Here is a 26,920-nt window from a genome sequence, read left to right on the forward strand (position 1 = left end):
GGCACGTGCGGAAGGGTGCCCACCGTTGCAGCCGGGCTGCCGTGAGGGGCGTCCGGCTGCCGCGTTTAAACACGGGCACATGCGCGAAAGATCGCCCACCGTTGCAGCCGAGTTGCGCCATGGAGCGTCCGTCTGCCACGTTCAAACACGGGCACGTAGGGAATGGTGCCCTCCGTTGCAGCGCTGCAGCGTACTCGCAGTGTGTTACAATTGTAGTGCCACCGTGCACGAGAGCAAAACTCATCCCGGGGCAAGGTCGGTGACGCGTTAGGGCCTATCCAGCAAAACCTGTAGCTACCCTTAGTGTCAACCTCAAATATAAGCGGTAAATACGCTGATTTACCTGCGAGCGGCACATAGTAATGGGTAAACGCTTAAATAGGCATGACGTGAATCATTGCAGCCTTGTGTTTAATCCACCAAGCTCATCGCGGATTTCCAAAACCCTGACTGCTAAGGGCGCTGAGTCCGATCACACCGATTCTGGCAGCCAACCGATCACGTGACCAGGGCTCTTGAGTAGACGCAGACAAGCTGCGTATTGACTAATCTCTCGCAGTGTAAACCCACGAAGACGCCAATACTTTGATTCGAAAAATCCCGACCCACGCGTCTACGCACAAATGCCCGAATAACGTGCAAAACTATTGCTAATAAAACGGCTTTGCCCGACTATTTTCAATTGCTGTCTTAAAGCCTTGCAGTTTGATGTAGACTTGTGATCTCGCATATCCACTGCTCATTACCATGTGTGCGGTCGCTCAAATTACCTGCATCCCCAGCAACCACATCTCGACAAATGACTACCCACATACTTTAGGGGCCTTACATTTTACATTCATTCGTCATGTGATCACCCACCGCAATCCCACAGAAGCTGTCCTTGTCAGTGGGCAACTCGGCAGCTTACGATCAGTGCGGGGTCCGCCGCAGCGACGGCGCTGGCAGGCCATTACATAAGTTGTTCAGCGGGCTCCAGACAGAGACGTCACGGTTGCACTCGCTGGCAGGGAGCAGTTTCCAGGCAGGCAACTCAGGCAGGCAACTCCAGGCAGGTACGCCTGCGGCGGCAGCGTTGTGGCACATAGTGGGGTCGTCACGTGCTGTGGCGAACCACCTCAGACTAACCCGCGCAATTACTAACGGAGTAGCTCGTATGTTCACTGCTTCTTTTTTATAAGCATAGCCAGACAAAGCTGCCGAACGGGTACCGTTCAATGAAGAATCTACCAGGGGCATGAGTTATTGGTCGCATTTATCAATCTCTGGTTTGGAAATTACGTCGTCATCTTTGTATTAGTGAAGGTTTCCCGGACCACTTGCTTATTGATGCTTTTACTACACCTATATCTCCGGCAATTCCAACCGAATGGCACGAAATTTGCAGAACAAGAGAACTGTGTTGCGCTGAAACTGATCTTAGCATTAAGTAATAAACGTATTAATAATCAAGCTGGAACGCTTATTCAGTCGCGTCCTTGTTATATAACGTGTGGGCTACCTGGTTCCTATCCTTGGTCAATTTTACGGCACCTCTGTCCTTGCCTTCTCTCATAAAATGCCTGTTCCTGGCATGTTAATCCTTCCTCAGTTGGCCTCCAAACGGCTATCTGCATGGCGTCACGCGCCGTGTTTGCAGTCCATACCCACAGGAATGTCAAAGCTCGTACAGCTCATGCTACATGGAGAGGGTGTGTGAGTAGTAGAGTTAGTAACGAAAAGGAATGCAGACGGGACGGGGCAGACTTTTGGCTCCATGCTTCCGTTCGACTCACACTGAATGGCTCGAGGGCTTGGTTGCCGTGGGCAGGACGGTCGCCGCCTACGTCCGCAGTGGAGGTTAGGAGATCATCGCTGACAAGACCCGCGAAGGTACGTTTCTCACACGGGCCCCGGGCAATGAACTGAATGGAAATGAATGAAACAATTCTGACGCAAACAGCTGAAAGGAATAAAAGTCGACAGGAACAAAAATAGTATCGGGGAAAGTTTTGATGGATAAAAGGTCAAAGCAAATATGATTTAACAATTTCAACAAAAATTTGATTTAATAAACAAAAGAACAAAGCGAATATAATTTAACAAATTCAACCAAAGTTTGCTCTAAGAAAACGTTCCACATTTGTATGGGATTTAAATTGAATCAGCCATCTTGAATACCATTTGGTGCAGTTCACAGCCCAGCTGTTCTAAGACCTGAGTCGTACTAGTTTCTGAGCTACACGCCCGCTTAGATGTCAAGACCATTTAGAGTGGACCATTTCAAAGCCACCCAGGCATCGTTGACAACATTATAACGTCATTCAAACCTTGTCATTCCGTTCGCCATGTGGCAATCAAGACCAAAAACTATGTAACTGTCGATTTGTTCGCATTTGGCGTTCGCGAGCAAGATTTCCTGATATAAGAGCTGTTAATTGGCTGTCGATCAATGTTGTGCAACGTACGATGATGTAAACAGACAATGGGACTTTGACGAGCATATCTAGTCAGCAGAGAATTGTGTTGTCTAGAGGACCGCTTTTATTTAAAAGCATTCCAGTAGTTATCAGTGAGCTAATTTCATCGTGTCTGATGTTTGCTTCAAAATTCTCAACTGTTGAACATTCCCTTGAATGTCAAATCCGAAAAAGTGGAAGGGGTAAAAGTCAACAGAGATACAAGTTAGTTTGGAAAACAATTCAAACGACACGAATTACAGGGGTATTGAAGTCAAATAGGAGAAAGTCGAAGGGGAATGTCAGATCGGAAAACATTTCAAGTAACAACAAGTTTTTTACGGTTTTAAGTCAACTCGGAGAAAAAGCAAAAAGCCAAAGGGATCTAAAACAAAAACTATGTTTCTAGGATCTGCCACCTAGCATAAAGAAGGGTGTCTTCTACCGACACCCCGAAGCTGTATCTGCAACACACCCAGATGCCCCGTGGATCCAATGGGTTGTGCTATCTCGCAACTCTGTGTCCTCTTACCCAGGCCCATCCGCGCTCACTCAGTGAACGCGCGTGGCAAGAAGCCAGCCTTGGAGCCTTCACGATCGAACTATGCACAATGTGCCCTGAGGCGCTCAGGTGGCCTCTTTGCACGCCCTTGAAAATGTATATCGAGCAATTGGTTGGGACGGCCGCGAGCAACAGAAACGCCCATGGATGGCGGCGGCGCACAGCGGCGGCGTCGCCGCGAATCTCGTGCTTTCTTCTTTAGACTTGTGTGGCGTTCGAAGACCTCGTTCTTTCTTTAGACCTGGTTTAGACGGACGTGTGCCTGTGTTCCCGACCCGTCAGTTCCTGGTTCTCAATTCTCCTTAAAAAGGGACCTCAGATCCAGAATTCGGCTAATTCTTTCATAAACCCCACTCCTGGTTCACGAATCCTATCGCTGTTCTTTGTTACAAAAATCGTGCTCTGGTTCCTGGTCCATGCTGGTTCTTTCGCAGATACGAATATGGTTTTCTGACTCCCACTGGTTCCCCAAAAATACCGGGCCTTGGTTTCTGGTTTCCAATGTTGTTGTCATTGGACCTTCGCGACGCACTCATCTGGTGAGGCCACATGGCGTCGCCTGCCTCTCACTCTAGCAGCTCTCACACCGGAACCCAGTTCCTGCCATCGCGTTGGCTCTTTCGTAAACACCAACTCGGGTTTTGATATAGAATTCATCTACCATTGTCGTCTGCTGTTGAATGTTAACTACATCTTGACAAGTAATATTTCCCGCACACGGTAAAACCGCCCTTTGTTATCATTAAGGAAAAGGACAAATGTCCATGTATTTCGTTTGGAGCTTCCACAGGACCAAATAACAGACGATAGATTGCAGGCATTGCTTTGAAAGCTGTTCGAGCGGTCAGTATGCTAGTTATGTTCTGAATGTTTTGGTATTCAGATATACAAAAGAAACTACTACAATATATATATATATATATATATATATATATATATACGCAAGCGTCCATGCGATATGGCCATCACCTAATTCAGCCACACCGTCAATGCGTTCACTAACTCTCTCACCTTCCTCCCCCCCCCCCCATCCAGTTCACAAAATTTTGACACCACGTGAAAGATCCGTTCAATGGATAGCGGCGAAACCCAGCGGTGGTACAGGGATGAGTGCCACATGGTGGTGCGCGGCAATTTCGTATTCAGTGTCCAGGGGGGGGGGGGGGTGTCATGATGTTCACAGATGGCCTTTAGTCTCAAACTCCAGTGATTGCGATTTCCAACTGTGCCATTTTCTTGCATGTTGTGAGTGTCCATTTTACGCTCATGTACGGTTGATTGTAGACATGGACTCGTACTGCCGTGATCCTGAATGGGAACTGTACGGATGTTAAAAACGACGCGTTGACGTGGTGAGGGTACCGTTTGTTGGTGGCGATGACGCTAATCTCGCGATGTTGCAGGGATCTTATTGCCATCTCTGCCACTTAAGCCGAATCCACTTTCCGTTCGGCGTGCGGTGAACCATAAAGGTACATAATCGGCAAAGCTGCCTGAGCCACGTGATAACCGGCGCGGCAGGAGCTGGCGGGGCCGGTTCTAATCGAGGAGTTAGTGGCAGCTCTGATCCAAAAGCTGGCGGGGGCTGCTCGGTTTGAGGAGCTGACAGCGGTGGCTGCTCTGATTCGGGAGCTGACAGCGCTGGCTGCTATGGTTGAGGAGCTGGCGGCGCGGGCGGCTCTGCTTCAGGAACTGGCAGCGGTGGCTGCTTGGTGTGGAGCTGGCGGCGCAGGCGGCTCTGGTTGGGGAGGGGGGCGATGGAGGCGACTGTGGTTGAGTGGCTGCTCTGCTTCAGGAGCTGACAGCGGTGGCTGCTATGAGCTGGCGGCGCAGGCGGCTCTGCTTCAGGAACTGACAGGGGTGGCTGCTTGGTTGAGGAGCTGGCGGCGCAGGCGGCTCTGGTTGAGGAGCTGGCGGCGGAGGCAACTATCACTGAGGAGCTGGCGGCGGCGACTCTGGTCGAACAGCCCATGGTGGTGGTGCTGGATGGGCAGTTTGCGGCGGCAACGCTGGCTCAGGAGTGTGCGGCAGCAGGGAAGGCCAAGGTCGCGCGCTCTCATCTAGTCTAATTCTTTGATATAAAGTCGCTAGTCCTTTCGATGGGGGGGGAGGGGGGGGGGGGGGGTTCATCAATGTGCTGCGTGGTTCCAAATGGATCCAAATCCCAGATGGAGGACCAAATCCGGGGCCAACTGCGTGGTTCAGAAGGCCTCCCCTGTGAGGAAGGGAACAATTGATATGATATATCTTTCCGATGGCCACCGGATCGACCAGGAGATCCCACCCTGTGTCGCTAGAATGACAGCCAGAAGACGCTTTGCGATGGGACGGCGTGGCCCTCCGGCTCTTGACCGGAACCGGTAATGTGCCCTTGATGTTCTACTCGAGGGGCCCCTTGCGCGGAAGAAAATAAGGGGCCTCATTATTGTTGAATAGAGTTGAGGTCTGATTATTGCTGAATAGAGTAAAACGAAATGTTTTTTTTAAACGAACAAGGCCACCCCATGTTTGCCTATCAACGCTCATTTTTCAGAATGGGCTGGTGAAAAAAGTGCATCGAAAAGTTTGAACATGCCCGCCCGCAACCTCAAAAGCAAGGGCAGCGATGGTCTGGGTTGCAGTCTCCGTAAAACCGAACGACTTCGGACATTGCAAGTGCCATCAGACGGAGGGCGCCGTGTTAGTCTGTCTTCTGGACAAATTCATAGTTACAGAAACACGAAAATTAGGAAATCTACCTCTACTCTTCCAGTTCCACCACCAAATTTCGGCACCACTTCTAGGTACTTTAAGGGCCAATCCGGTCTAGATCAGCCTAAAAATCGCACACGTAAAATATGCACCCAGACTGCCTTGTAGATGTAAGATTTGATGTGCTAAAGCGTTCAAATGTACTTCTTTTGGAAGCGTCATCATTTTCGTCCACCCGTTGGCCACAGCTCAGCATTAGCTGTTGAGCGGACGCCGCGCGGCCTACGGAAACTGCAACGCCTGGAGTCGAGGTTTTCTAACGGTTGCGAGTACGCATGCTCAAAATTATGTCACATAACTTTTATTGCCAACCGATTCAAGTTTTTAAAGGTGAATATATCCGAGCCGTTATGATTTTCGTCCACCAGTGGGCCATGACGAAAAGTTAACCACTGAGTCTCCCAAAGTTCCTGAGGTACGCCCTGAGCTTGCCCCCCCCCCCCTCCATTTTTTTGAAACGTTCCTACGCCTTTATACTTAATGTCATGGTAAGCGTGCTTTAACGCGGGCACACCGATAGCACCCGAAGCCAAAATAAGCCATGAAGAAATAGGCAGCCGATGTGACAAACCAGGATCAGAAAACCAGCGTTGTTATCAAATTATCCATATTTCCTCTTCATATCGTTTTTTCGGTACTGAATAGATTGCTAGATTATTGCTAGATAGGAAGCAGAGAGCAGTGCTCAATGGTAAAAAATCTCAGTGGGAGGGGGTAGAAAGTGGGGCTCCACAGGGGTCGGTGTTGGGCCCTTTGCTCTTTATTATTTTTGTGGATGGTATTGAGATGGAATCAGGGATTAAGGTGCTAAAATTTGCTGACGATGTTACACTGGTAGGGCTGTGGAATAATGCTGATCAGATGAACCAAACTCAACTCGACTTGAATAAACAAGTGACATGGTGTTCTCTGTGCCAGATGTCATGCAATTATGATAAATCTAGGGTGATGCGCTTGGGTAGTTTCAGCAGTGAGGGTATTAGCTATAAAATGGGAGACCGAGAGTTAGACCAGGTCAAGGAAGAAAAGGACATAAGGGTTTTAATTTATAGGGATTTAAGGTTGAAAAACAATGTGGGGCTGCTAAGAACAAGGCACTTTGGATGCTGGGACTTATAACCGGGAACGTCCATTACAAGAGTAGAAATGTTGTTACAAGTTGAAGTTAGCTCATGTCAGGGCACACATAGAGCATTGTGTACATGTCTGGTCCCCACGTTTTCAAAAAGATGTAGGTAGACTGGAAAGAGTACAGCGAAAAGCAACTAGGATGATAAATGTGATAAGCGACTAGAACATCTAGATTTAGGGCATTAGATTTGTATTCACTGAAATATCGCATCGTTAGGGGGGATCCGATAGATGTATGCAAGATTATGAAGGATATTTACAAGGTAGATCTACATGGAACACTGGAAATTAGACCGAGACATAGAGGAAACCAGTTTCATTTAGCAAAACGTAGGAGTAGAACTATTATCGCTGGGACGCTTTAGCACCATCTATGAAAGGACAGATGTGATTTAGTCAAAGAGTAGCGAACCATTGGAATGGGCTGACAAACGAAGTTGTGGGAAGTCCCACTATCAATGTTCAAAAATGGTTTGTGCAAGTTCTGTTGGTCGAACGATCTCATTTATAGGTAAATTTGTGTAGGTCATGTGATAAGTTTTGAGAATGTGTACAAAACCTGAGGTAGGCCAATCTTGATGGGCCTTGTGGCTCTTTGGTTGCCGGATAACTTTATGTCTTTATGTATTTATTGCTTGTCGTGATTGACACGAGCCTTGACTCTAACAGGACTGCCAATCGACATTGCTGGCGGACAATTGCCTGTCGTCTGGCTGCATATCGTTCATTTTTATCCCTTTCACGCCGAATTCCCCGCAAGAACCTGCACTTACACCAGCCACCTGCCGCACGCGAGCGAATAATCGCGGACCCTCCCCACGGAGTGTCTGCCAGTCCTGCTGCCATCTATCAACGAAATTTCAAATCACACCGCGCGAAAACACTGTGCCGCAGTAAAAATTCGACCGCTTAACCCAATGACCGCCATCAAGATGGTCATGGCCATCCTTATGTATTCACCACGAATCGTTCTATGCATATGGCTTCATGTTGGATTCAAGACAATGGGTTGCATGTTGGAACGACGATGTCGCCATGATAAAACACCAAACACGTAAGAATGGCGCACGGAGGCAGTGTACTTGATGCCACATTAGCAAAATCGCAATATGAACGCCGCACGGCTACACAGCTGCCTGTCGCCAGCCGACGGGGGGGGGGGGGGGGGCAGAGCTGGCGGCAAGCGGCTCCAGCACGAGCCTTCATGATGTGGAAACGTCGTGCCAGATAAGGACAGCCAGCAAGAGGATAAATTTAAGGAGCTGGCCACCATCCAATGGACACATAGGCCAGACAAAATGCATCAACCTTTCATCTTTGCAACTCAAACGTCACGTTGCCCTCCCTGGCGTCCATGAAGATATTTGGAGTTACCTCCCACCATGTCCAGCACTGGAAGAAGCACATCCAAATTTGTGAAAAAAGTGCAATGTCATCTATATTGTTAACAGTTTCCCCACCATTTCACACCCGCAAACTCCTTATCGGAGCTAATGTTTTCCCTCCATCTTGTACTGTCTGGGGCGTGGCCACTGTTTGCTATCTCAGCTGAGTGTACGGGGTGGATTTTGCGGTCTGGGTCATCGTGTGGGCGCGGGTGCGAGATCACATATCTTCGGTCTTGGAGTCGCTGGGCTAACTCGGCATGAATGACCTTGTTACAAACCGCATTGGCCATTGACCGCATTGGCGCTGTCAGAGGCTCCTGATTCTTTCGCCCAATGACTGCAATGCTCGTTATGCTTGTGCGGTGTTTTCGAAGTGTGAAGCTCGTGTTAAGTAATTGCCCGAGCTTATAAAAGCCTGGTACCTTAAAACCCAATACCTCATGCTTAAAAGCTATCAAGTCATATAATTCACTTGTTCCTGATACAGGTGTTATTTTGTGAAAGACCTGCCAATGTTTTCAAACGGGCACAACATATAAAGGAGCTTTTTTAGTACATTTCACATTACGCAGTTCACTTCGCAATTTTCTGCATTTCCTGGGGTAAAGTATTCGCTAACTGCCGTCGACCTACCCAAGGCTTTGGACAGCGCTGATCATCGTTTGCTCCTAATAAAACTTCATTGCTACGGTGTGTACCCTGATTGGTTCAAAAGTTATTTGAGTGCTCGGATACAGGTGGTACGTGGAAGGCTAACGACCCCACCGGTAACCCACGGAGTGGTCTAGAGGTCCAAAGTCGATTTACTAGTATTCACCCTATTTACAAACGACTTGTCCAGTCAACTGTCACATGGCTGTCTCATCTCATAAGCAGATGACACTTGATTCCTGGACCACGCTCCTCCCAACGAGCAGTCTCAGAACACTAAAACATCATCCGAAAATAGCAGTTTGCAAACTTCAGGCTTGTTTCAGAGGATGCGTATTGAAACGTCCAGAGTTCATAAAGTCCAGTGGTCAAAAAGTCCAGAATCGCAGCATCCAGCATTCGTAAGGTCCAGAATACGTCCAAAACCCCTAAACATAGGAGAATCATAATGTCCAGTGTTCATAAAGTCCAGTGTTCATAAAGTCCAGCGTGCGTGAGCTCCACGGTTTGGGATACTGTCCCACTTCCTCGAAACCCTTCACCTAATGCTTCGGATGTTGCCCGACAGAGGGCTACGGAGTCGATTTCGCCCACCCAAGCCGACGAGTGACGTCATGCGGTGCAGTGCTGCCCAGTTAAACCACTGGGCATGGATATGGACAACGTTTTGTTTGATCGCGCAAACTTTGCCGCGTCAGCACGCCCTTGGCAGCAGGCGCATTAAAGAATTCAAAACTTTGATCCCTGGCTCGTGGCATCGGAAAAAGCTCGCTATTCGGCAGTAGCTGCACGGCAATCGTGGAAAGGACTTGTCGGGTTGCCTGCTGTTTGGTATTGTGGGCTATGAATAAAATTATCCGCGGTATTTGGTTTCGTTATTTACTGTATGTGTTGGTGATGTTTCTCACTTTTTTGAAGGAATTGACGACCGATTTGTAAAGCTGACTGACTTGATGTCTGCTCCAGGTAGACGCGCAGATAGATCTCCAGGTCTTCGCCCGCTAACCTATATTGTTAGCGATTTTATTTGACTGATTTACCACCCTCCTCCAATTGCAAATTCTTTCACACGCCCCTGCAAACGGGATTTATTCTGAATTCTGCATGTCTTTACTCTCAAAGAGAGGGGGGTGGGGGATGTCTCATCAGCTGAATCCGGACACTATTCCTTGGTGAGGCACGTTCATTGGCCCAGCCTACTCGTTTTCTTCGTGGTCTACCAAAATAAGTTGGTTGGCTGAGCGTTGAAAATTCAACGAAGAGTACCGTGATAATATGCCAACGAATTTATTTCTTTCAGAATATGGCTCAGTTTCTCACAAATCTGCACGCTGCAGCCCAAGTTACGGCGGGGATGAAACCCTGCAACTGAAAAGGGAACTACACTTCTGGTTGCAAGTAAATGGGAAGCAAGAAAGCAAACGTTGACTGTGAATGTATTCAACTCCTCGCTAATCGCCACGCAAAATACACCTTCAAAAATACTCATGTCTCAAAAACGCTGCCACGCCAAATGCTCACATGCATCACATAAGTTTCGTGATTGACGGTGACAAGTTATTTAGATGACTCTAGTTGTTATGTTGTTGATTGGTCAAAAGTCGAATTTTACAGAAAACCGCACTTTGAAGCTTTATTTTATGTTGACGAGAACAAACCCTGCAGTGACACGAACCTTAAATTGGCATGCATCTTGTTCAATTCTGAGTACTTTCTGTGGTGCAATTATCTTGCCACCCGCCGCATGAGGCAGCCAAAGATCGCCGTGGAGTGCCCATCACAAACTGCCGCTGCTCCGAAACCAGAAAATGTAGGAACACGTTCTGGTACGAAGACACGTGCCATCATCAGTGCCTATCATGGCGAGGGTTAAACGCCATGTTATTGCTGCGTTGGGTATCGGCAACGATTTTTCGTGAAACAATATTCCTCATTTTGCTACTAACTGAAGCCATGGCGGGCAAAACAGGACAAAAACCGTGCTTGCTTCGTTCCACAATTGCTTGCTCCTAGCTTGACCCCGCGCTGACCCCGTCCCAACAGACCAAGTCTCTCGCAACAAGTTGTGCTCTGTCTATGGGCTGGCGCCGATAGGCTCCGATGCTCGCGAAACTTTCCCAGTCCGAACAACGAGAACATCTCATTGACGAGTCAGACTGTTCGCACGCGCTTGGCGAATGGCAGGTTGGTGCGAATGAAAGTGGCGCGAACGACAAGATGATCGACCAAGGCAACCGATCGCTGTTATCGCTTAAGACGAAAAGCAGTGAACGAATAAGACCGAAGGAAATATGACAAAGATACGGGTATGCAGTTCAAATATGATCATAATACTTTTCAACATGTTCAGCTCACGATGAGGAGTTGTGGAGGAGTGCCGTCTTGGAGCTGTTCACCGCCGGAGCGGTGGAGCACGGCTGGTGGAAAAGCTTTCGTATCATCCGTCATCAACTACGTCCTAACTAGGGGTCTAGACCTCTTCTCCTCACCTCCTCGGGCCCAGGGTACTCCAAGCAAGTGGAAGCAACCCGATATGAAAACCCGATACCAATATGAAGGGCCCTGAGCAACCGAGTGTACCCCGGCATTTGGGGTCCCGGCAGCAGCGGCGGAGCGGGAGAGCCCGCTTATCCCGAAGGCGCAGCGGCCGCCGCCGAGCCCGCGCAGCCGCCAGGCGCGTCTGCGCCAAGCCCGCCGGTGAGTCCCAGGGCGCGGCCGCGCCCAGGCTGGACACGGCCGCCAGGTGTCTAGGTTATTTATAATAACCATGCTTGACTATGCGCATCACGTGATCATCAGTGGCATGCCAGGTTGACTGTGCCATCTGTTGACAAAAGAGGGAAATAGCGGCAGGACTCAAAGATGCTTCTGTAGTGTTATCTAGCGGCAGGAATCCAAACTAGCCTGGTTGCCATCAATGCTTGACGTTTTGAACACTGGACTTTACGATTCTGGACTTTGCAACTCTAGACTTCGCGTCCCTGGACCTTATGAACACCCCCAATGGGCACGGAATTGGACGTTTTCTGGACGATATGAAAACTGGACGCTGCGACCCTGAACTTTTTGATGACTCCCCGGAGCGGTCGCCAGCTGTGTAACGCGTAAGGCGATGTCGGCACTTCTGCAGAGGGAGCAAACCGATCCCAGCTAACGCGGAGGGAGCTACCGGCGTCATCGGAGCGAGTTGCCCACCGGTTCAGGTGCTGTAACCAAAGCGCGATAGGGGTAATACCAAGCATTCGTCGTGGAGAATGAAGGCTGAAAGCTGAAAGATTTCGCGACATGAACACAACCCTGGATTGCGCATCGATTATCCACACACGGGCTTGGGCAGTCAAACTGGAATCTGGCGGACAGCGTGATGCGAGGGTGGCTTGCTGAGTGGAGAAACGAGAAATATGCATTCTTACAGTGGCAAATGGAGTGGGCGCAACGTCATTGAAGGGAAATTGGATGGCACTCCGCCCGCCCACCACTTCCGGTGTTAACAAACATGTCAGTGCCACCAAGCAAATTTTGTATTACGTCAGGCATGATCCACACCTTTACGTCACTCGTCCCAGCCAAAATGATGTCCGTTAAACCACCAATACGTACCCTGGCATCAAGCTGAAAGAATGCACACAAACATGACAGGTTTTCGGTTCAGCGGCAACTGAACACAAACAGAGCATTTAAATGGGATGTTCCACTTTTAAAGATATTGAGGTAAGCATGAGATAAGATAAAATCAGCTCACTTGTAACTAATGGTTTAGAGTAAATGGAAAATACCGCTCTCGAAACACAATCAGTACTTATCAAATATGCTCATGAACACGGCAGTGTTCGAGTACGTAGAGAGACGCGGATGTTTGCTGGTTTGCTGGTGCTTGCTGCGCCCGAATATTGTCCTGCGCTTGCGTTTTAGTCCTTTCTCGTGGTGTTTTATATTCGTCCTGGACTTTGTATAACTTTCTTTCATTTATATATGGCGCTACTCCTACATTCTTCGATCACAGTCTTCTTTCAATCATAACTATTACCACTGCACAAATCCTCGCATCGCGTAGCAAAAGAGTGATTCGTGTTCGAGTCTTGCACTGGCTACATCAAAGTAGTTGAATGCCACCTGCTTTTCATTGATGCCACGAATCGTGCTAGATGTGTGCCAGACACGAATAATTATATAATCATATTCGTATTGACCTTGAGCACTGCACGGCCAACGAGGTCGTGTCATTTGCGTAATGTTTCGATGGCGTCGTGGATGTCTGATTGACTTCGGACTAGTCTGTCCAAAATGGTCTGCACTAGTTCGCGGATGTCAAGCTTATAAACAAGACGACTTTAAGCCTTCAAAAAGGCGTGGCTATGAACTGCATGGAATGGTGAAAAATTAGGATACATGTGTTCTCCACCCTTCCATTGAATACAGTCATACCAGCGCTTCCAAGCATATTTTGTATTACGTCAAACACGATCCACATATTTATGTTCGTCGCACCAACCAAGCCCGGTAAGCTGTAAATACGTACCCTGGCATCAAGCTAAGATAATGCGCCAAACATGATAAGTTTCCGTTGTAACGGCATATGAACACAAACAGAACACTTGGAAGCGAGTCAGAGATGAAAAGTTAGCATTTCACCGCAGGTGAGCAGGCTCAGAGCACTTGCAAAAGCAGGGGAAGGTAAGGGAGGTGGCCGGGGTGGATAGAGCTGTACGAGTAAGAAAAGCCCTCCGGGCCGTACGTGGCCTGGAACGTGACGGGAGCGCCGGAGGCAGCGTACGTCTGAGGGTAGACACCGAGGGCGCCTGCGTTGTACAGGCGGGCGTGCTCAGCCTTGGTGGCGGCTACCTCAGGGGTATCGCCGATCGGCAGAGCGCTGTGTTACTTGCGGTAGCCACTCTTGGTTAGCAGGGCGTATTGACGTCGTTGACGGCAGCCGCCGGCAGGTTGGTGCCAGACACACGGTAGCCGGACTCGTCCACAACGTAATCGACCGTCTGTCTCACACCATTGAGGTCCACGTAACTAAAGGAGCCGACAATAGGAGAGACGGGGATTTTGCCGTCGAACTTGGTGCTGAGACCGTTGTTCTGGAGGCGGACGCCGGCCGGGGCGCTGGCAGCGAAGCCGTTATAGAGGGCAGCAGCGTATTTGGTATAGGAGGCGGCCAAGTTGGTAGAGTATCTGGCGGCTTCCGGTTGTACCGAGTAGGTCAGGCTGCTGTAGGGCTAGGCGTACTGGGCAGCGACAACGGCCAGGACAGCGCACACTACCATCTGAAAAGGGCAAAGTCAACTCAATATTTGTTGCTGAAAAGAGCTGGAAGAAGAGAAGCAATTCCAAAGAACGTTGCTGCTGAAAAAAAAAATAGTAGGCAAAGCCTGTCATATATTGCCCGAGTCATTTGTGCCAAGTGGAAAGATTAGATCGCAATGTTTATAAAACATCTGTAAGACAGAAAGGCATTCCAGTTAAGTTAACATGTTTTTTTAACATCTTGGAGCTGATGCCACCCTGCGGACATATAAGGGTTGCGTTGCTGCAAAGAAGCAGTGACTGGAGAAACCTTTTTGAACTCACAAATCACTTCCGTTAAGGCGACTGTATCACATTTGTACGGGACACTGAACTGAGAGACCGATCTTCATGATCGTTTTCTGAAGTTAACAGGCACAGCCATGTCCAGTTTAAGACTTAAAATCCTCTTCTTTCTGAGCTTGATGCATGTGAACTTGTAGAGCCTAGTAAACATCGGAACACCTATAGGAATTTTACCCAAGCATGTATGTCATCATAGTAGTCAGGTTAAAACCTCATTACATTAGCTGTGTTGCACTTACGGTGAAGACATGGCCATTTAACCATTTGTGTATATGGTGATGCATGCAGTACAAAGGACAATGGATAACGGTGGGGAGGACTACACGAACCTGGGAGTCTATTCGCCAAGGCATAGCTCGCACAGGGACCCCTCTGCGCGGTATGTGCTAAACCCTGGACGGGGGTCGCGTAAGCGGGATATTTGGCTTATTCATGGCTGGTGCGTGCAGCACGCCCTGAACTTGGGACTTGCAAAGTCCCATGGGGTCGTCTTGCCGCATCTACCCATACGGAAGTCCCTAGTCACTTGCTACGGAATGCTTAATTCATGGTGATTCTCTGCACTTTACAACCACGACCTGATTGGACGTCTGGTTTAACACTTCAAATTCTCTTGTTTCTGAGCTTCATCCACGTGAATTTATGCAGTCTAGTACCCATAAGAACGCCTACAAGACTTTGATCCCATGACGTGCGCCATCATAGTCACATCACGTGAAAACCTACTTAAGCGTTGTCATCCCGACGGGTACAGGATAAAGGGAAGAAGGGATATATCGGCAAATGTCTAGATCACGGACTGCTCTACGCCATAGGTAATACAGCTATTTGGACAATTGCTAGACGGGGCAGACAAAAGACAGAAAAAATAACCCAGGAATAGCGCCGTAATCAAAACCGCAACTGCAAAAACAAAAATACTACCACAAAAAAATGCAGCAATACCACGAGAAACAGCCAAATCACACGCACTTAACGTTCGTAGGTTCAGTTCACACTCATAGATCAACACTACCTCCTTGCGGCATGTCAAAGCACTACAAGGGAGTCCTGCCGTCCGCTACAGCGGCAACTCCGACGTGACAACACTCGCATTGACTCTAACGTCGTAAAAACGTTCCACGACACAACAAAGCGATGGTGTGATCAAAATCCTCCTATAGCGAAATTGTTATGTTCAGCAGGCATTTGCATTTAAAAGCATGCGAGATCGGAACACCGATAAGAATTTTACTAAGACATGTACGCCGTAATGGTAGTCATGTGAAAACCTCACCGCATTGACTTTGTTGTCTTATGTTGAAGATATGGTCTTTTAACCATTCGTGTTTGGGGTGATGCATGCAGAATAAAGGACAGTGGAAAACTGTGGGGCAACACTGCCCGCGTCTGGGGGTCTATCCGCCGAGGCTTAGCCCGGGACCCCTCAGTGCGGTATTTCCTAGACGCTCGGACAGGTGCCGCATAAGGGGGCATCCGACCTGTTCATGACTGGCGCGTGCAGCCTGCCCCGGACCTAGAACTCGCAAAGCCTCAAAGGGCTGCCTTGCCGCATGAAACCTTAGAGAAGTCGCTTGCTAACTAATGATTAATTCATTATTATTCTCTGTAGATCACAACCATAACGCGTAGCGTATTAAGAGGGACGCAGGATAAAGGGACGCAGCCTGTTGCTGGAAAGCTCTGCTGGCCGTGCTACAATGTTGTAGGTGCTTTAAGACTGTAGAATACTATCGCCGGCGTGATACGAGCCGCCGGACGCTGATGGTTGCACCCCGGGTTTTCCTTGCCGCGTCTAGCCATAGGGAAGTCATTTGCTGCTCAATGCTGCTAATATTACGCCAGTGGTTGTCTGGCCTGTATCTCAATGGGATCACCGGCCACGGTTCTTCTAGGCGCCAGACGCTGGCCTCGTCCGTCCCGCGTGTCATGTAAAATATATGCGGAATGTCCGGCTGGTTGAATTTGCGTGGAATATTTCAAGTTGTTTAGGCAAGAATGCAAATGTTTGTCATAAAACAATAGCCTATCAACCTCACCGCATGCTTAGTTTTGCACCAACGAGCCGCTCACAAAAAACCAGAACACTCTTCTCGTCTCGTCCTTGGCGAAAGGTGGGAAGAAGAGCAAAAGCTCAGGCGCGTCGTTCATCCTACCCTATCAACATCCAGCCTTCTAAACATTTCAGTTCCAAAGGGAATTGTGCTGCCTTTGGAACTGAAGCAAGACAGTGTTTATGCAGAAATGGCCCACAACTGCCTAGCCATGCAGTCAGCATCTGACATTTCAAACAATGGCAGCACTCATTCTTTTCGTTTATTCAGCAACACCTTGCATCACAGTGAGCTAGAATTGCTTTTGAACCAGGGTGGGAGTGAAAAATTGCATCGCAAACAGACCGTACAGAGGTGAAAAATTCAACCTACGAAAGTCTGAACTTTTGATTGAATCGGTTAGAGATGCTCCAGTAAACAAAGACATACATTTCAAGTTGGCATGGATGCAATATCAGAAGCATGACAAAAATGTTTGTTAACATCTTAGGTCATTGCAGTGAAACAGAATACATTAAAGAGTAGTAACTTCTTAGAAGTGTAATGAGCATCAAAAACTATGTCACATCTATGTTTTAGTGCTGCACTTTGCGTTTCACTTCCAAAGGACTTTTAACACAAAACAAAGCAAAGGAATTCAACACAAATGCAACAACACCAAATTCAACAAGCATAGAGCATTCAAGCAAAAAAGGCTTGGACTCACGCACATCAGCACATCATCAAATTAAACACCACAGGCATGCCTCTGGCTTCTGTCAAGATAGAGTCAGAAAATACAAATATTATGTCACCCTTGCAAAATACCAATGCCTATTTCCATGAAAGTAACCTAACCAAGCCTGACCTACAGCAGCGTTACCTTTTCTCTCTCTGTCTAACCCATTTGTATCACAGTAGGGTTTGTGAGTCGCTGATTCTTGCAAATGGCATCCAGGTTCTGTGTAGCCTTGTTTATGCTTGGTGGTCTGAAGTGAGCTCAATTTTTGATGACGTCTTTAAACCTCTGAAACGGAAATATGGGTTTGACATGTGTGGTTAGACAATATCAGGTAGGAGAAAAACATTCTCATTAAATAGAAGGAAAAGCAGTTAAAACTCCTCCTCATAGGGTGTTGCTTAGCATCAAAAAGTCGGCAATTCTAGGACACTGTTGCATCGTGCCTGCAACAAGAATGTCAGTCACCCACATAATCATTAGTATCAACCGCGACGATATGAAACATGCTTTGGTATTTACACCATGCCATTGACAGCACGTACCGCAATCTTGTTTGCTTTAAAGAGATTTAGTAAGGAAATGGTTACTCCATCCTTGCTAAAGGTTGTGGCATTTCGGAGATCACCGATTATAAGGAGACACACAAATGGGTGTAGGAACTGATGGGGGTGGACAGGCCCCACTTTTTAAGGTGAGGGGGAAGCAATGTTGCCTGTCCCACTCCCCAATTACCAGATCTAATTTGTGTTTATCTTACTTTTGTATTACCTTAACCATGCATGCCGATTTGGCTAGTTCACCAGTGACATTCCTGAAATCCCACTGGAAACAACTGCTTCATGTTGTAAATGGTATAATCTTATTCCATCATTAACAATGAACGGAGATATTGAGGGGCAAACCCAAGGCTCCTTCAGTAGCAAAGACTCCATTCTGTCATTGTTATATATCACTGGTTCTTCTGTATGGCTGTTTACAGTCCCCTTAGCACATGTTCATGGAGTACAAGATGGTATGATGCATCCCTCAAAGTGTCTCCGGATGGCCAAAGGGACACCCGTGTCGCCAGAATGGCGGCCAGAACACACCCGGCACTGGGACCGAGTGGCCCGTCAGCCCTGCACCGGCAACAGTGATGTGCCCCTAGTGTTCTTCTCACGGGACTCTTCGCCAGGAATGCGCAAAAGGTCTCAGAAATGATAAATTGAGTGGATCCAAATGAGGTTAGAAATGAAAAGGCCAACTCATATTCGCCTCATAGCGTTCATTCTTTCGTAGAATCGACCAGTGAAATAAATAACAAAACAGTTTTAGACCCTGCGCGCTTGCAATCTAAGGTATAGGAACAGCAATGGCCGCGAATATAAGGCATGCTCCCCTGGCCGAATGCAGGGCATTAGCGCACTGCCCAAACGTATGTAGATAGGCAAACCAACTATCGGCACCAACTGAGTGAGACTCTCAATGATTCCGGACGTCGCCATGTCTGCGGACGCCGTAAGCATGAAAACACGAACGAGCTCCATCATGATAAATCAACAACGTTACGAATGTGGTTGTTGCCGATGGCCCTGTCTCCTCCCGCCGAACTTCTCAGAGATTTTCATACCAGATTAATAGAAGGCTGATACGTTCCTGCCCATCTACCTTCCTGGGGTTGCCATTATTTAGCTGTGTAAAGAGGGTGTAGTTATTTGCCTTTGCTTCCATTTTCTAACGGCAGTGACCTGTGTTGCATATCAGTATGATATCAGAACAAAAGAGAAATCCTAGGCGCAGGTCATAATGACTGGTGATTCAAGTGTTATGGTGCAGGCTGTTAGCGAGTTGCAATTATGTCTGAGACAGTGCTAGCATGGCATGGCACTATTGCAAGCATTAATGACTTTTTCAGATTAGGTACTTACCTCCAAAAAGAAATTGTGTAACCTGTATATATTCATTAACAATGGGGAAAATATGGTAGTTCTAGGCACATACGGCTTCCATAAGCATTTTTCAGACTCCAGATGCAGAAACCATTATTTTTGGCATCGAATAATTATGAGTCATGAATCCATAAGCAACTTCGCCGCGTAAAACAAGCACTGATTCACTTCACTTTTCTTATACTTCATAAGTGGAATGTTCATCCTTGTAAGTTTTCAAAGCCCCTCAGGAAAGCTTTGTTTAAACAAAAAGTCCAAAAAATCGACCTTTGTCTTAAAGTCCCTAGCTTTTAAAAGGTACGTGGCATTTGGATCTTTGTGCCCGTTTTATATAACGTATATGCCACTGAAATATACTTACATTTAGACTTAAACAAATATGGTACATTATATGTGAAAAACAGTCTTTGGTATCGACGTAAAACCTCGGAACTAAATTGACAGCACCAGACAGCAGCTCGTACTTCATAACGACATCAGAAAAGAGAGACAAGATAGCGGCTGATCGACCCGAGATAATATACCCACTCAATACGCCTCGCTGTCCGGACATCGTGTAGCGGGCCATATTAACGGGAGTGCTGCGCGCTTGAGGCATAGTTCAAAAACATGCTGTGGTGAAACCTCAGGGCCAGTTCGTCTACTAAGAATACTGGGCAGTGCTACCACAGCTTCATCAAGATGTAATGAGGTGGTTGCTTCTAATTATTGTCAAGCACAACTTGCGCTGTCAACATTTTGCCACTGCACTACACTGTTTCCTTTCTTGATAGCCACGAGTGCAGTCCTGCACGGCGAGCGCAGTTGTCGCGAGTACCGGCGTCATGACAACGGCAGATATATGGGGACCGTCGTTAGCTGTTGTGGACAAACGGTACCACTTTTGAGCTGCCGCAATATACCTTAGCGGAAAACACCAGTGGGCTGGTCACAACGAGATCTCGCGATTGGTACTAGCTTTCATGTTGTTGTCAAATAGTCGAATTTTCCAGAAAATCACACTCAGATTTTCATCATGGGTTCGAGACCATACCTCTAAGGGACACAAAACTGAAGCAGGCGTCATTTTTGTTCAATATTGAGTACAATGGTGTTGATTTTTATGTGTTTTGAGTATATATTTTTGATATATGACTGCTAATGCCGCAGTGCCGGCGCCCTGCGCGCGTTCCGTGGCATCGATGCCCGGAATACCGCCCGTTGCCCGCGCAGGCCGTAGATCGCCCTGCAGCGTTCCTCCAAACCGCCACCGTTCCGAAACCAGAAATGCTAGAAACACGCTTCTCGTGTGAAAACACGCACAATGGATGCACCATAGGCTACTGAAAGAAGGCATCCTAGAAAACCTTAGGAAGGTTGGATTACCTCCCCCATCCTATCAGGATGAGGGTTTAGACGATTAGCAACCGGAAGAGGAAAGCGAGACCTAAAGGTGTAGCGTGTTCAGTTTTCATTCATCCGATTTTCAGTCAAGTACATTCCGCCCGTTGCAACCATTTTTAGGAATTAAACTGCATTTGTTTCCTGTCAATCAATAAATAAGACTATGACGATACTAAGAAGAGAAGTGCTTTCAAGGAGTGAGTGTCCCCTCGCCTAATGTAAACAATACCCCACAGTATACTGACAACATATATATATATATATATATATATATATATATATATATATATATATATATATATATATACATATATACACAAATGACTTTCCTGTGGCCAGACACGGCAAGAAAAACTCGGGGTGCCAACATCTGCGACAGCGTCCGCAGTGCATTGCATTCTTACAAGCAATGCATTTTTTGGTAAGATTTGTGTAGGATAATATGGATACCTTTGTCATAATCTAGGAAGTATTTGAATTCTATGCCAAAACACACACAAAAAACATATTCGTGAGAGTATTCATATATATATATAGTATTCATGTATATAGCATATATGTATGTAGTATTCATAACCAGCATCTTATCAGCATTCTATTAGCATATTAGCATCTTATTAGCAGCATCTATAGTATTCATAGCCAGCATATATATATATATATATATATATATATATATATATATATATATATATATATATATATATATATATGAATACTCTCATGAATATGTGTTGTGTGCGTATTTTGGCATAGAATTCAAATGCTTCCTAGATTATGATCAAGGTACCCCTATCATCCTAAACAAATCTTGCCAAAAAATGCATTGCTTGTAAGAATGCAATGCACTGCGGACGCTGTCGCAGATGTTCGCACCCCGAGTTTTTCTTGCCGCGTCTAGCCATAGGAAAATCATTTGCTACCGAATGTTGCTAATATGACGTAAGTGGTTGTCTGACCTGTATCGTCACGGGATCCCCAGGCACAACCGCTGTGGGCGCCGGACGCTGGCCTCGCTCGTCCCGGGTGTTATGTAAGACATCTGTGGGGTGCCTTATTAACATCTGCTGGTTGAATTTGCGTGGAATAGTTCAAGTTGGTTTTGAGCAGGAATACAATTGTCTGTAGTACAGCAGCAGCCCATGAAGCTTGCGGTAAGAATATGTTTTCACCAACGAACAGCTCACGAATAGAATAAAAAACAAAATAGGATGCTGGTCTCCTCCGTTGCGTGCGTCGTTGGGACTGTGTCATGTAAGGCGTATGTATGTTGTCTCATGGGTTTAATTGGCGTGGAATATTTCATATTAGTTTAGAGCAGGCATACACATCCTTGCAACACAACAGAAGCTTATCAGTCACCGCTGACCATGTGATATAGTTCACCATTGACCATTCGTTTGGTACCGAGAAGAAGCTCACGAAAGCAGACCGCCGTCTCCATCCCTATCCCTTTTTCATCCACTTACTGCTGGTGATGCAGGTGTTGTCTCTGTAGCATTACACACCAGCCTTGCACAGCTCAATCTATCTACTCATGCCTGCAAGTCCATATGAAATGCTAATTCAAGGTGGCGGGTGAGCGCAAATGAAATACGTTTAAATGCTATCATAACTTTCAGCGCCTCTAATGACTTCATGGTACCACTGTGTATCCCTTCGCAACAACCAGCTTCATTAAGTCGACGATAATGTACGAAGGGGCTTGTTAGTGTTCTCACGCTTACAGCGTCCGCAGACATTAAGACATCTGCAGTCATTGAGTACCCCACTCAGTTGGTGCCGATATTTGGTTTGCTCACCGGCACACATTCCATGCAAAGTTTACCACCCCTAACTATCAAATTTCAGATGTTATTAACGTGGAACGTAGCTTTGTTCTACCTTAAACATGCATCTGATTTGCCTAGTTCACCATCGATCTTACTCAAACCTACCGGACACAACTGCTTCATGTCGAAAAAGGCAGCATATCATCTTGTCATAAACGGCAGATGGAGGCATGAAGGGGTGAACCCAGGGCTCCTTTAGTACTAAAGACTTCATTCCGTCTCTTTATATAGCCTTGATTCTTCTGCACGACTGCTTACAGTCCCCTTAGCGCGTGCTTACGGAGTGCAACTGTGAGACCACACGCTTATCGCACGATGCATCCTTTTAACGTCGGTGACGTAATCCACCGGCAGGTGGGTGCCAGGCCAGCAGTAGCCGGACTCGTCTATAACGTAATCGACCGTCTGTTTCTCACCATTGAGGTCCACGTAACTAAAATAGCCCACGATAGGAAAGACGGGGATTTTGCTGTCGAACTTGGTACTGAGGCCGTTGTCCTGGAGGCGGACGCCGGCCGCGGCACTGGCGGCGAAGCCGTTATAGACGGCAGCAGCGTATTTGGTGTGGGGGCGGCCAAGTTGGTCCAGTATCAGGCAGCCTCCGGTTGTACCGAGTAGGCTTGGCCGCTGTAGGGCAGGTCGTACTGGGCAGCCGAACCGGCCAGGACAGCGCTCACTTCCATCTGAAGAAGGACAAAGGCAGCCTAATATACGCTGTTTAAAAGAGCTGAAAGGAGAAAAACAATTCCATACGACGTTGCTGCTGAAAATATTTGGTAGAAAGTGCCTGCCATATATTTATCGAGCCGTTGGTGCCGAGTTGAATGATGAGATCGCAATGTTTATAAAACATGTTCAAGACAGGCAAGAATCATTGCAAGGCAAGGCATTTATGTTGACATGCTTTTTTAGCATCTTGGAGCTGATGTCACCCAGAGGACAGATAACAGTTTTGGTGTCTCATAAAACTAAAGGTTATGTGGTTCCGAAATGAAGGTACCATTGCACCTTTTGCGATAAGATTTGGTGGCTCTTCAGGGCGTCTTAATCTCCTTGGGCCCAAGGGGGAAAGGAATGACTCTATGGCCCTCCCCCTCTGGACCCGCCCCCGCTTTGTGGTGCTTCAGGAAGTATGTGCCTCTGGAAAATAAAAGCTAAGATAACCCGTAATGAAACTTTTTGGTGCTCTCTCGTGGAACAGGCAGATCGAGAATTTTGCAAGGGTGAAAGGCACTGACATTGTGATGTCAATGGATTTTGAACGCTGTTTAAAACCGAAGCTTTGGGAAATTTGAATTGCCCATTTAGATAGAGGGGCTCTTTAAAGTAAAGGTTATGGTGCCGCGAAATTAAAGCCATGGTGCTCCAAACTAACCATTTCGGTGCCCCCTAGCCTAAGGGGCTAATCCAGGATTTCGTCAGGGAGGCACAACACTGCTGTATACCTCAAATTAGGAGGCACAACACTGCTGTATTCCTCAAATTTGGTGCACTCAGAAAATGGTGGGTTTGGCCCGGTGATGGTGTACACGGATTTCAGTGCCAATCAAAAATAAATATTTGTGATCATCTGTGGTGCCCGTGAAATTTTGGGGCCTTTTGAAAATAAAGGTTAAGTGGATGTGAAATGAAGATTTTGCTGCCCCTTCACCATAATATTTGGTTGCCCCCTCACCTCAACAGACAGGGGGCATAGCCCCATCCAACCCCCCCCCCCCCCCCCTACCACTTTGGATCCGCCATTGGTCAAGGCCGGTTAACAAAGCACACCTCATCGCGTCATCGCCTCAAAGCGTAGCCCGTTATTTTTTCCTAACTTGTCATTCGGCTCCTGGCGTAAGCCCCATTCATGTCACTTTGGTGTGGATCTGAATATATACAGTGTTGTGTTTATGACTGCAAACCCCAATTCTATGTTCCGAAAAGTGTTGTTTGTACATGCTATGTAGCTAGCGCCTCCTTCGCACGAGACATGTGTACTGGGCCATACTGCCTCTAAACTCTCCCCACGCAGGCTCTAAGGGCATGTTTCCTGCAAGTCAACAGGTACCCACGAGCGGTTCAGGTAAGCGCGCGAACAGGAACGCACGCTGTGTTGCTACATGCGGCCTGCTGCTAGACGCCCGTTGCATACTACATGGCTCATCCCGTTTCAAGAGCATTTGCAATAAACACTGCAAAGTGCTCTCTGCTGCCCTCGCCCCGGGCACACGGTGTTCCTACCTCCATTACCAAGGACGTAGCAAGACAATGAAACGAACTTCGCATATTAAAAACTGTAGCTATCACATCCATAATATATATATATATATATATATATATATATATATATTTACCTGCATCGTGGTTGTATTTTCCCTGGCCTTATGCGAAGCCTGGTTCACTGACTTCTGACTTACACGGTTACGGCCATGGGTTGCCTTGGTCGATCAGCTGATCGGCCAATGCGGCCAGTTCGCGCCATTTTTCATTCTCGCCAGCCTGCCTGTTGTCAAGCTCGTGAAGTTCGGCGCGTGGATGAAAATGTTCTAATGGCATTCATAATTGGTCGCACGGCGACGTTTCCCGCTTGGAGTTTCTCAAGCGCAGTAGTCGTCTAGCACCGGACCTGAGACAGATCGCGACTTGTCGCGTGGGAGTGCTTTTCGGAGGCGGGCTCAGTGTGAGGTGAAACAAGGAGCAAGTAGGTATGGAAGTAAGCAAACATTCTTGCCTCACATGGTGCAGTTGTCTACAAAATGAGGAGAATCTTTTCGCGAAACATCATTGCCGATATCCATTGCAGCAATAAGATAATGTGTAAGACAACGAGAGTAGGTACTTACACGTGCGTACGACATAACACATGCAAAAGGGATATCACCATCAACCACATATTTCGAAGCATTACACGATATGAGTTTACACATTCGCACTCTAATTCTGGTGACACATATCTCCGTTGCATAACTCCGTTCACAACGGGGCATGCTTATTACGGAAAGGAGAACAAATGTGAGAAGAAATACAAATGCACGGTATGCTGTCATCTTAACCGAGATATGCACCAGAGAAAGCCTACCTCCCCCTGAAATGGCGGAAAAATCAAAGTAAATAACAGAATCTGCCGCCACCCTACTGCCTACCGGCCACGTATCCGCTAAATACCGACAATAACATGATGCTCTGACATCTGCATCGGTGTTCCTATATGCGATCGGCTGTTTGTCGCCTAACACGTACACTTTCGCATCTCCCGTTTCAAGAGCATTTGTAGCATGTCCCACACACTGGGCCTGCCATAAGCGCACTGTGTACTCCAACATCCATGATCAAAGACTTAGCGAAACGATGATGAAATGATCTGAAAATATTGAAATCTATTATGATCATATTCAAATTGCATACCCGTATCTTTGTCACATCTCCTTCAGTCTTATGCGTTCACTGCAGCTCGTCTTACGCGACAACAGCGATCGGTTGCCTTGGTCGATCATCTCATCGTTCGCGCCATTTTCATTCGCGGCAAGCTGCCTGTCGCCAAGCGCGTGCGAAGAGTCTGGCGCATACATGAAGATGTGCTCTGTCCATGGGCTGGCGCCGAAGGGTTCCGATGCTCGCGAAACTTCCCCCGTCCCAAACAACGAGAACATCTTCATCATCAGTCCATGGGCTGGCGCCGAAAGGTTTCGATGCTCGCGAAACTTTCCCCGTCCCGAACAACGAAAACAACTTATTGCGAGAGACTTGGTCTGTTGGGACGGGGTCAGTGTGAGGTCAAGCTAGGAGCAAGCAATTATGGAAGGAAGCAAGCATAGATTTTCCCTCTTTTGCCCGCTATGGGCTTCAGTTATCAGCAAACTGAGGAATATTGTTTCACGAAAAACCACTGCCGATACCCAACGCAGCAATAACATGACGTTTAACCGTCACCATGATAGGCGCTGATTATCGCACGTGTTTTGATACCAAAACGTGTTCCTAAATTTTCTAGTTTCGGAGCAACGGCAGTTTGTGATGAGCACTCAACGGCGATCTATGGCTGCCTCATGCGGCGTGCGGGAAGAGAATTGCACCACAGAATGCACTCAGAATTGAACAAGACACACGTCAACTTAACACGTACCCGGATGGCCGGTTAGATACCCTTCGCTCGGCTGGGGGTGGGGGGTCAATTTGACCCCCGCCGCCTCCCCATTGAGATCTCGGGAACTTAGAAAAGCTAGAGACACCAAATGTACAGAGTGTTTTGACCTGTACGTGAAATCACGCAGGTAAAAGTTTGAGCTTCTTGGAACATGACCTTCTGGTCATATAAGGTCAACCAAGCTCAAATTACAGGCTGGTCTCTGAAGTGCCCCCAGAACCCAGGCAACCGTTTCTAAGCAAAAGCTCACAAGCCCATTGGGGTCAGCGACCTTTTTTGACCCTTTAAAGGTCATAGTGACCAAAATGATACAAGACTTCTCTGAGTTTTGCATTTGAATAGGCAACAAAGATTACGCTA

At 47.3% G+C, this 26,920-nt stretch overlaps 1 protein-coding gene across 1 annotated transcript in view; it reads right to left on the bottom strand.

Annotated features, from left to right (window-relative positions):
- LOC119100313 (uncharacterized) overlaps positions 1–24,776 on the bottom strand; it is a 28,047-nt gene extending 3,271 nt beyond the window's left edge. The window contains exons 1-3 of the mRNA XM_037223419.1: positions 24,771–24,776; positions 22,783–22,932; positions 13,838–14,005 (exon numbers count right to left, since the gene is read on the bottom strand). Of these exons, the coding sequence (XP_037079314.1) occupies positions 13,838–14,005; positions 22,783–22,932; positions 24,771–24,776 (324 nt within the window). The remainder of the gene's footprint in view (positions 1–13,837; positions 14,006–22,782; positions 22,933–24,770) is intronic.
- Between the last annotated feature and the right edge of the window lie 2,144 nt (positions 24,777–26,920).

The sequence above is a fragment of the Pollicipes pollicipes genome, unplaced genomic scaffold, assembly GCF_011947565.3.
Source record: "Pollicipes pollicipes isolate AB1234 unplaced genomic scaffold, Ppol_2.1 Scaffold_4881;HRSCAF=5763_pilon_pilon_pilon, whole genome shotgun sequence".
NCBI lineage: Eukaryota > Metazoa > Arthropoda > Thecostraca > Pollicipedomorpha > Pollicipedidae > Pollicipes > Pollicipes pollicipes.